This window comes from Palaemon carinicauda, chromosome 3 (genome assembly GCF_036898095.1).
Source record: "Palaemon carinicauda isolate YSFRI2023 chromosome 3, ASM3689809v2, whole genome shotgun sequence".
Taxonomy (NCBI): domain Eukaryota; kingdom Metazoa; phylum Arthropoda; class Malacostraca; order Decapoda; family Palaemonidae; genus Palaemon; species Palaemon carinicauda.
This window is the reverse complement of record NC_090727.1, coordinates 132,684,794-132,696,768: the sequence shown is the minus strand read 5'-3', so window position 1 is coordinate 132,696,768 and position 11,975 is coordinate 132,684,794. Positions and strand designations below refer to the sequence as shown.

Genomic DNA, 11,975 nt, shown 5'->3' with positions numbered 1-11,975 from the left:
AACCTAAATACGGAGGATTCACTCTCTCCCTTTTCTTCTATACTGAATGAACTCAGTTTTCCCCCCCTCTCACCATATCTAATTCCCCGGAGGAAGTCTAAGCTTTGCTCATCCAATGTGGATATTCCTTCCTCCTCTCAAGGTTCCTGAGGAGCCCCTAGAATTAGTTATGGTGCGGGGTCCGGCAATTGACTGGGCGGGATGCACAAGTATGTGTCTTTCCCGCTTATTTTCCAGTTTACCTATCCTAAGCTTACACTTGAAAAGGAATCTTATATTATAAGTTTATATAACTTAAATACTAATCTAAGATTACTTTAAGTCATGGTAATTGACTTCCACAGACTCATGTGCCCCTTTCTTTTACAGGAGGAGTACCTACAGTGTGAGAGCGCCTTCTGCAGCGTTCGGCGCCCTGATTTCTACAGCCATCTGGTGTGCCAAACCCACGCCAGTTGCTCCATCTCCCAAGGGAATGTTCGCTACTGCGACCCGCAGGTTTGCACTGTCTGCAAGAACCTGCTCCATGAGGCGTTCGACGAACCCCCGTCAGCGGAGGCCAGGGACGTCGCCCGAGAGAAACTGCGCAAATGGGTGCGTGGTTTCCAAAAGAACGCTACGGGGCCCTATCTCCCAAATGAGAAAATGAGAGCTTTGCTCTTCCCAAAGGCCTCTGCGGATGCCGTCATTCCCAAGGCTGAGATCCCCTGCGTCCAACTGACGGTCGAACCGGACGTTTCGGACGCACTCCAAGAGTGTCATCTTGATAAAGTGGAGAGAATGTCGGAAGTGTCGGACACCACCGAAAGGACCCTGATGGCCGAGGGTCAAGAAGAGGAGGAGCATGTGGAGATTCCCGACTCCGAGGGTGAGGTCGCCCGCGCCCCCTCTGTTTCTTCCGTTGCTGTATCGGAACCCATCCCCTCTACTTCCGCCACTCCTGTACCTGCAGTGTTGGGCACCCAGGATAGCCTCCAAGCCTTGGTGGCACTCCTGGATGAGAGGTTCCGTCAGGGACATGCGGACCTTAAGAGGGAGATCCTCCGTCTGTCGAAACAGACGACGAAGAAGATCAGTGTTAAGGATCTTCCCCTCTGCTCGGTGACCAACCCTTGTAGGCATGCAGAACACATGTCCATCACGAGCGGACGTATCTTCATTAATGATAAACTATGCGCCGTCCCCCTTGAAGAGGTGGAGTTCTGGCCTAGTTTCGAAGCTTACCCGGACTGTTACATCCGTCTCAAGTCCGAGCCAGTCTCCAAGGAGGAGACCGAGCCTAAAGAGGTCATTGTCTTTGACCATGCTAAGGCTCAAGCTCTTCTGGCCGGCTGCCTCAAGAGCAAGGGCTACACCAACTCCAAGGTGCCGGCCCTAAGCAAGAAACACCCATCCTTTCTTGCTCCTGCCACCATGGTCTTCCCTTTTGCTGGAAAGTCCTTGCTGGCAGTGTTAAAAGTGGTGGAGGAAGGGAAACCCTGCCCTACATTGGAGGAATGTAGACCCCTCTCCCTCGCCCTCCCTCCCGACGACAAGATCTGGAAAGACATCCAGTTAACTTTCTCGGTAGGAAAGTTGGAGGCCGACGTCGCGGGACAGCAGTTTAACGAGAACCTCCCCAAGCTCACCGAGTACCTTCTGCATTGGGAGCAAGACACAAAAGAGAGGCTGGCTGCCTCCCTGTCTCACCAAGTGCAGATTGAGACAATGGCCGGGTACACTCGGGTCCCAGACTTCTACATGGTTCTTGCTAAGTCCCACCTTGCCACCTTGACGAAGGACTTCTATAGCTTCATCAAGGCCCGGAGAGCCTGTAGAGAATTTGTGTTTGCGGATGCCACCGTCAAACACGAACCCCGGAAACTGATTTCCTTCAACATTTGGGGGAAAAACCTCTTTCCTAATGACCTCGAGAAGGAGATCGTTGACAGAGCCGCCACCAAGAACCGAAACCTTCTCAACAAGTGGGGCATGTCAAGAAAGAGGAAATCTTCTCAGGATGAGGGCCCCCAACCTAAGAAGAAGTCGAACAAGCCCCGACACCAGCAGCGTCAGGCTAAATGCCAGTTTCCGGCACCCGCTACTCCCCAGTTGGTGGCTCAGCCACAACAGAACTTTCAGCTGGTCCCTCAGCCGGTGGTGGCTCAGTCACCAGTCTTTACACCAGCCTATGAAAGGCAGTCTACTACCTTTCGCCCCAAAGGTAGAGGTTCCGGCAAAGACTCCTCTCGACGTCCATCTAGAGGGAGAGGAGGAAGGGGAACAGGTGGCCGAGGTGGAAAACCCTTGGGAAACCAGAAGCAATGAAACGCTTCCGGTGGGAGGAAGACTCCGCCAATTTCAGGATCGTTGGACCTTCGATCCTTGGGCTCACAGCATCATCAAGAATGGACTAGGGTGGAGCTGGGTAACACCACCTCCAACCTTCCACTAATTCTTCCAACACTCCACCCCCGTCCTGGAAGAATACGTCCTAGAACTCTTGAACAAGAAGGTGATTAAGAGGGTAAAGTCCACCAGGTTCCAATGAAGACTATTCTGTGTTCCCAAGAAAGACTCCAACAAACTCCGAGTCATTCTGGACTTGTCCCATCTCAACAAGTTCATAGCGAACAACAAATTCAAGATGCTGACTCTTCAACATATAAGAGCCCTACTACCCCGCAAGGCATACACAGTCTCATTAGTCTTGGCGGACGCCTACTGGCACATTCCAATGAATCACCAGCTCCAAGGATCTTCACGAAGCTCGCAGACACGATCGTCCAACAGCTACGCCTACAAGGCGTCCAGGTGATGGCTTACCTAGACGACTGGCTGGTTTGTGCAGCATCCTCAGAAGAATGCTCGCGTGCTTCCAGAAAGGTGACCCAGTTCCTGGAACATCTAGGTTTCAAAATCAACACCAAAAAGTCTCGACTGTCTCCAGCTCAGAAGTTCCAATGGCTGGGAATCCATTGGAACCTTCAGTCACACCGTCTTTCCATTCCTCTGAAGAAAAAGAAGGAAATAGCGGGATCTGTCAAGAGACTCCTAAAATCCAAACGGATTTCAAGACGACAACAGGAACAGGTCTCGGCTCCCTCCAGTTCGCCTCAGTGACAGACCCAGTGCTACGAGCACAGCTAAAAGATGCATCGGGAGTCTGGAGAAGATACGCATCCATCGCTCGAAGAGATCTCAAGAGACCTCTACCAACCAGGCTTCGCTCACTCCTAAAGCCATGGTCGGAGGCAAAGAACCTGAGAAGATCAGTTCCCCTTCAACCACCGCCTCCGTCGGTCTTTATCCACACGGATGCTTCGCTAGAAGGATGGGGGGGAGGGTCACTCCCATCAACGACAAGTTCAAGGAACATGGTCTCCCCTATTCAAGACATTTCACATCAACATCTTGGAGGCCATGGCAGTACTTCTTACTCTGAAGAAACTGTCTCCACGTCCCTCAATCCACATCCGTCTAACTCTGGACAGCGCCATTGTGGTCAGATGTCTCAACCGTCAGGGCTCAAGATCGCCCCAACTCAACCAAGTGTTACTGCCCATCTTCTGCCTAGCGGACAAGAAAAGATGGCACCTCTCATCAGTTCACCTACAAGGATTCCGCAATGTGACGGCGGACGCTCTATCGAGAACAACCCCACTAGAGTTGGAATGGTCCCTAGACACAGACTCATTCTCCTTTATCTCCCGTCAAGTCCCGGAACGGCAGATCGACCTCTTCGCGACGAGAGACAACAAACAACTTCCTCTTTACACGGCCCCATACGAGGACCCCAGAGCGGAAGCGGTGGATGCCATGTCCCTGGATTGGAACAGATGGTCCAAGATTTACCTGCTCCCTCCAACCAACCTTCTGCTGAAAGTCCTCACCAAACTGAGAACCTTCAAAGGAACAGCAGCCCTAGTGGCACCCAAGTGGCCCCGGAGCAACTGGTTCCCTCTAATCTTGGAGTTACAACCTCTGCCGGACCCAGTTCTCTCCCAGCAGGTTCAGAAGTCTTCGCTTCATCAAGGAAAACCCGAGACCTTCATCTCATGATTTTCTCTCCCTATCCGTGAAGAAGAGGTTTGGGATCTCGAAGAAATGTTTAGACTTCCTAGAGGAATACAAAACAAAGTCTACCAGAAGGCAATACGAGTCATTTTGGAAGAAATGGGTGTCCTTCGTCAAGGCTAAAAATCCTACAGAAATCTCTCTAGACTTTTGTCTGTCCTTCTTCATTCACCTTCATGGACAAAGCTTGGCAGCCAACACGATTTCCACTTGCAAATCGGCCTTGACAAGACCATTACTTTATGCCTTCCAATAGACCTGTCCAACGACATCTTTAACATGCTGCCAAAGGCATGTGCTAGACTCCGTCCTGCACCCCCACTGAGACCCATCTCCTGGTCTCTTGATAAGGTACTCCATTTTGCCTCCAGTCTGGACAATGAGTCTTGCCCTCTGAAAGATTTGACTCAAAAAGTGATTTTCCTTTTTGCTCTTGCCTCGGGAGCCCGAGTCAATGAAATTGTGGCCTTATCTAGAGAAGAGGGCCAGATACAGTTCGCCGAAACAGGTGAACTTACCCTCTTCCCTGACCCAGCGTTTCTCGCCAAGAATGAGCTTCCCACCAAAAGGTGGGGCCCCTGGAGAATCTGCCCTCTGAGGGAAGATGTCTCTCTATGCCCAGTGAAGAGTCTAAAGGTCTATCTTCGTAGAGCTTCAGACTTCGGCGGAGGACAGCTCTTTAAAGGAGAAACATCGGGATCTGATTTGTCACTCAAACAACTAAGGGCGAAGATCACCTATTTTATTCGCAGAGCGGATCCTGACAGTACACCCGCAGGTCATGATCCCAGGAAAGTCGCCTCTTCCCTAAACTTTTTCCAAGCAATGGATTTCGAAAGTCTTCGATCTTTCACGGGCTGGAAATCCTCAAGAGTGTTTTTCAAACACTATGTGAAGCAGGTGCACGAGTTAAAGCGTTACGTGGTAGCAGCAGGTAGTGTGTTAAAACCTGCTGCTTAGTGCTGCACAGAACAGTGAGTTATTCGGGACTCTAACTCATTGGGTGCCTGTGTTGACCCTAGTGTGAAACATAGTGATTTAAGTGTCACTTTGTGGCACTAAGAACTGTTCTTCTACAAAGGTGAAGTAACATAGACAAGAACACGTGTGCCACATGTTTTTAACATGAAGTGTATATAAGACTTTCTAGAAAGACTTTATAGTTCCTCTGGAACTTATGTGTGTAATGGCAAGTTCTTCTTTTTCAGATTCCACACCTACGTCTTCGGATGTCTTTAGTCTACTGTATGTTTTAAAATTGCATTTCATTGAAATTTACTTATTTCATCTTAATTCCTAATTTTATTGAATAAAATAGAATTTTTTGTTTCCATGTGCGTCTCATTTCGCCCTAACATATGAAATAAAAACACTGTTAAAGAATTTTTATTGTCCTTATTATTTGGATATTATTATAATCTATGTTGTAATATTGCTTCTCCTTGATGCCTACTCATTTAGACCAAAGTAATTTGTTCCAACACAATTGTACTTACCTCTTTGATCTGTCCATGAGACCGGCAAGATCTCCTGCTATAGGTGAGTTCCTTTGTTAAGCAAACTTCAAGATGTTCCTTACATCCAAATGAGGACTTCCCTGCCAGGGGGCCAGGAAGTGGTAACATAGTACATGCTTATCTGTCACGGTCTCTGTGGTCATCGAGGGCACTACAAAGGGAAAAAATCCATGATACATTAATTCTCTGGTACACTTCCATCAGGACGTCATGGCTTGAGCCCAAAAAATGGATTTTGAGCGAAGCGAAAAATCTATTTTTGGGTGAGATAGCCATGACGTCCTGATGGACCCGCCCTGGTTCTCTAGTCCGGCCTGTCAGGCCCCTCCCAATCTTATTGTATCATGGAGGCTGGCATATACGCCGGAAGGAATGAGGAAGGCGCGTTTTGGCGGCATCATCCAACATGGCGACCAGATATGATGTCGCCGAGTACTGTAACAGTAACGAAAGAGGAGAGTTTTGTAACGGCTCCTCCCATACTTGCTACACTTCCCCCTCGAAGTGTAAACGCTATGTGGGGTGCAGATAGCTATGTGGCGTGTCCAGCATACGTCCCCTGTTATTATATGATATCCTAAAGGGAAACCTTATGGGTACTCGCGCCAGAAATTAGAATTCTGTGAAACCTTTAGTTTAATTCTCTGGGAATATCTACTGTAGTCATATATACCCTTAGGAAGCTACTGAAGGAACCTTCCATCAGGACGTCATGGCTATCTCACCCAAAAATAGATTTTTCGCTTCGCTCAAAATCCGTTATATATATTTATATATATATATATATATATATATATATATATATATATATATATACATATATATACATACATACATACATATACCAAAGGCACCTCCCCCAATTTTGGGGGGTAGCCAACATCAACAAGAAACAAAAACAAAAAAGGGGACCTCTACTCTCTACGTTCCTCCAGCCTAACCAGGGACTCAGCCGAGTTCAGCTGGTACTGCTAGGGTGCCACAGCCCAACCTCCCACATTTCCACCACAGATGAAGCTTCATACTGCTGAGTCCCCTACTGCTGCTACCTCCGCGGTCATCTAAGGCACCGGAGGAAGCAGCAGGGCCTACCGGAACTGCGTCACAATCGCTCGCCATTCATTCCTATTTCTAGCACGCTCTCTTGCCTCTCTCACATCTATCCTCCTATCACCCAGAGCTTTCTTCACACCATCCATCCACCCAAACCTTGGCCTTCCTCTTGTACTTCTCCCATCAACTCTTGCATTCATCACCTTCTTTAGCAGACAGCTATTTTCCATTCTCTCAACATGGCCAAACCACCTCAACACATTCATATCCACTCTAGCCGCTAACTCATTTCTTACACCCGTTCTCACCCTCACCACTTCGTTCCTAACCCTATCAACTCGAGATACACCAGCCATACTCCTCAGACACTTCATCTCAAACACATTCAATTTCTGTCTCTCCATCACTTTCATTCCCCACAACTCCGATCCATACATCACAGTTGGTACAATCACTTTCTCATATAGAACTCTCTTTACATTCATGCCCAACCCTCTATTTTTTACTACTCCCTTAACTGCCCCCAACACTTTGCAACCTTCATTGACTCTCTGACGTACATCTGCTTCCACTCCACCATTTGCTGCAACAACAGACCCCAAGTACTTAAACTGATCCACCTCCTCAAGTAACTCTCCATTCAACATGACATTCAACCTTGCACCACCTTCCCTTCTCGTACATCTCATAACCTTACTCTTACCCACATTAACTCTCAACTTCCTTCTCTCACACACCCTTCCAAATTCTGTCACTAGTCGGTCAAGCTTCTCTTCTGTGTCTGCTACCAGTACAGTATCATCCGCAAACAACAACTGATTTACCTCCCATTCATGATCATTCTCGCCTACCAGTTTTAATCCTCGTCCAAGCACTCGAGCATTCACCTCTCTCACCACTCCATCAACATACAAGTTAAACAACCACGGCGACATCACACATCCCTGTCTCGGCCCCACTCTCACCGGAAACCAATCGCTCACTTCATTTCCTATTCTAACACATGCTTTACTACCTTTGTAGAAACTTTTCACTGCTTCAACAACCTTCCACCAACTCCATATAACCTCATCACATTCCACATTGCTTCCCTATCAACTCTATCATATGCTTTCTCCAGATCCATAAACGCAACATACACCTCCTTACCTTTTGCTAAATATTTCTCGCATATCTGCCTAACTGTAAAAATCTGATTCATACAACCCCTACCTCTTCTAAAACCACCCTGTACTTCCAAGATTGCATTCTCTGTTTTATCCTTAATCCTATTAATCAGTACTCTACCATACACTTTTCCAACTACACTCAACAAACTAATACCTCTTGAATTACAACACTCATGCACATCTCCCTTACCCTTATATAGTGGTACAATACATGCACAGACCCAATCTACTGGTACCATTGACAACACAAAATACACATTAAACAATCTCACCAACCATTCAAGTACAGTCACACCCCCTTCCTTCAACATCTCAGCTTTCACACCATCCATACCAGATGCTTTTCCTACTCTCGTTTCATCTAGTGCTCTCCTCACTTCCTCTATTGTAATCTCTCTCTCATTCTCATCTCCCATCACTGGCACCTCAACACCTGGAACAGCAATTATATCTGCCTCCCTATCATCCTCAACATTCAGCAAACTTTCAAAATATTCCACCCACCTTTTCCTTGCCTCCTCTCCTTTTAACAACCTTCCATTTCCATCTTTCACTGTCTCTTCAATTCTTGCGCCGGCCTTCCTTACTCTCTTCACTTCTTTCCAAAACTTCTTCTTATTCTCTTCATATGACTGACCCAGTCCCTGACCCCACCTCAGGTCAGCTGCCCTCTTTGCCTCACGTACCTTGCGCTTTACTTCCACCTTTTTCTCTCTATATTTTTCATACTTCTCTATACTATTACTCTGCAGCCATTCTTCAAAAGCCCTCTTTTTCTCTTCCACTTTTACCTTCACTCCTTCATTCCACCATTCACTGCCCTTCCTCATGCTGCCTCCAACAACCTTCTTGCCACATACATCACTTGCAATCCCAACAAAATTTTCTTTTGCTAACTTCCACTCCTCCTCTAAATTACCAGTTTCTCTTACTCTCACCTCGTCATATGCCATTTTCAACCTTTCCTGATATTTACTTTTTACCCCCGGTTTTATTAGCTCTTCAACCCTCACTAGCTCCCTTTTACATCCACCTACTCTATTCCCCCACTCTTTTGCTACAACTAATTTTCCTTCCACCAAAAAATGATCAGACATACCGTTAGCCATACCCCTAAACACGTGCACGTCTTTCAATCTTCCAAACATTCTTTTAGTTATCAACACATAGGCTAATCCATCAATGCCCTTTCTACTACTCTTCCATTTGCCACTCTTACCCATGTATACTTATTTTTATCTTTCTTTATATATATATATATATATAAATATATATATATATATATATATATATATATATTTATATGCATATATATATATATATATATATATTATGTACGTATGTACGTATGTACACACAACTGTACAACAACAAATGCAGCAGTTACAAGTTTACTGCAGGACAATGGCCTCAGCCATGTAAATTCATGACTGGGATTTGGCTAGTATTCACCACCACACTGGCTACAGCGGATTGGTTATGGTAAAAGATTTCCGTCTTATGACTCACAGTAAACCAACCTAACCTGTAGCAAGGAATCTTATTCCGTCTTGGGGTGGCCCTTTTGCTGATCATGGAGATATGCAAACCCTTTCACCACAACGTTAAGGCATCTCTACTCAGAAACGGTATATATATACCTATATATATATATATATATATATATATATATAATCATAAGCACAAAGACAATGTTGAACAGGCAAAGACTTACCATTGTTGTCAGCTATCTTTTGCCTCTGCTCAGAATGATAATGTCGTATGATTGAAGTCCTGTTGATAAGGAGAATCTTCTCTCTTAGTTCTGCTTAGAACTATCCGCTTTGGTCATTATTTTGTTTCATGAACATGTGACCACAATCGAAACTAATTAACAAGATGGGGAAGAACTGAATTGGTTCAGGATTAGTGTGTTTTCATGCAAACAGCAAATGCAATTAGAACTGACTGAAGGGTGCCTGACACACTGAGACCGATCTGACTGAGTCGAGACACATACTCATGGGGGGGGGGGGGGGGTGCGTTGTTATCGGGGAGTCACCTTGTGTAAGATGGGAGAGGGCGTGATAAAGATAAAGCTACTTTTACGAACGGAATTGGATCGCATACAAAATCTGATTTTCGCTTTTTAACTCTACAAGAGATTTCGTAGTCAGTTTTTTATTGTTAAAACAAGATAGTTGTTCTAACAGATAATATAGACAGACAGGGAGTGAAAATACATCACTATGGATTTTACAACAAACACAGGAAGGAATGTGAATTTACGTTTCGTTGTTATGGGAAACGAGTCGTGGTTCCTACGCGTACGATGCTGTGCAATCCTTTAAGAATCTACATATTTATATGCAGTTGAGTAAATCTAATACATCTCTCATATGAAGAGCTGTAAAATCGGCTGTGAATATAGAAAGATTTCACCTTTCAGTCCTTAATCGAGGTTCGATACTGCGTAGGACCAAGTCACCAAGGCCGTCTCGAGTTTGACGGGGTAAATGGGTCCGGATCATGGGTGTTGCTGGGAGGAGGGGGGGGGGGGGGGGGGGGGGGGCGAGGTTAGGGAAGGAAGGATGATTGGTGCATGATTCCTCGTTCATATTCAAAAGCATTTTCTATTGGAACCACACACACACACGCACACACACACATTATATATATATATATATATATATAATATATATATATATATATACACACACAGACACACACACACACACATATATATATATATATATATGTGTGTATATATATATATATATATATGTGTGTGTATATATATATATATATATATCGCCATGATCAGCAAAGTTGTACTAGTCAACGGCACTTATGCAAGGTTGGTTTGTTGTAAGTGTTCAGACCAAAGTCTCCCACCTTCACCAATCTGTAGTTGGCCAGTGTGGTGATGAAAACTGGCCCAACCCCATACATGAACAAGGACATGTCTGATACCTTTGTCCTGCGGTGGACTAAAAACAGCTGCATTTGTTGATTTATTTTTCTTTTTTTTATTTTGTTCTGGTGAAAAATGGCTTTGATTATAAAGATAATGTCACTATGACTGCCAGTATCATTATGTATATTGTTCAAAGTTGGGGCGAGTGTTTTTATGTTGACCAGGCTGACATGAGTCTTTTTATAGTTTATATATGACCTATCTGTTTTTGACGTTGTTAATAGTTTATATATGACATATCTGTTTTGACGTTATTACTGTTTTTAGAATGATTTACTGTTAATTTGTTCGCATCATTTATTTATTTCCCTACTTCCTTTCCTCACTGGGCTATTTTTCCCTATTGGAGCCCTTGGGCTTACAGCATCTTGCTTTTCCGACTAGGGTTGTGGCTTGGCTAGTAAAAATAATAATAATATCACTACAACACGACGTCATGCTCATGTTCAGTGTGCGGTTTGTCAACACTTGACTTAACAGAAGGTGAGGACACTTTCGAAGATTTGAATCGAGCTGGGCCAAGGAAGTTCTTGGCTCTGGGAAGACTGACAGAGTCTTTCTATTCCAAGACAAAATTCTCATTTCCTCAACATATTTTGTGCCTTTATTACTGTATCTGCATCATGTAATTACATAGAATATGACCTGGGCCTAGAGTTCTCTTGCTTGAGGGTGCACTCAGGCACGCTATTCTATCTTATTTCTCTTCCTCTTGTTTTTTATTTTAATATAGATCTTATATGAAAGATCTATATTAATTTTATTGTTAAAAAATTCATTTCAATTGTTCATTACTTCTCGTAGTTTATTTATTGTTGGTCTTTCTCATTGGGCTATTTTTCCATGCTGTAGCACTTGGGCTTATAGCATTCTGCTTTTCAAACTGGGGTTTTGGCTTGGCTAATAATAATAATAATAATAATAATAATAATAATAATAATATTATTATTATTATTATTATTATTATTATTATTATTATCATTAAATACGACACTAGACAGGACGACATCTTGGAGGGAGCTGTAGTTTATTTCAAAGCGCATGCGCGGACTACAACACGTACGGTGTGCCATATGTTAGTAGGGTGACCATACGTCCCCCTTTAAGGGGGACAGTCCCCATTTTGACTCCTTGTTCCCCTAAAAATCACTGTCTATGGGGGACACCTTAATGTCCCCCTTCCATCCATATGTCCCACATTTGTCCCCCAATTGCCACTGCATA

General features: G+C 44.6%; 1 protein-coding gene and 1 long non-coding RNA gene across 4 annotated transcripts in view; one reads left to right on the top strand and one right to left on the bottom strand.

Annotated features, from left to right (window-relative positions):
* Positions 1 to 10,217, bottom strand: part of LOC137638541 (uncharacterized) — a 23,710-nt gene extending 13,493 nt beyond the window's left edge. The window contains exons 1-2 of one of the 3 annotated variants that reach the window (XM_068370674.1): positions 9,510 to 10,217; positions 5,553 to 5,724 (exon numbers count right to left, since the gene is read on the bottom strand). In XM_068370674.1, the coding sequence (XP_068226775.1) occupies positions 5,553 to 5,681 (129 nt within the window). In that variant the 5' untranslated portion in view covers positions 5,682 to 5,724; positions 9,510 to 10,217. The remainder of the gene's footprint in view (positions 1 to 5,552; positions 5,725 to 9,509) is intronic. The other 2 variants (XM_068370673.1, XM_068370675.1) reach the window with 2 other exon arrangements.
* Positions 1 to 11,975, top strand: part of LOC137638543 (uncharacterized) — a 312,041-nt gene that overhangs the window by 28,336 nt on the left and 271,730 nt on the right. The window lies entirely within an intron of this gene.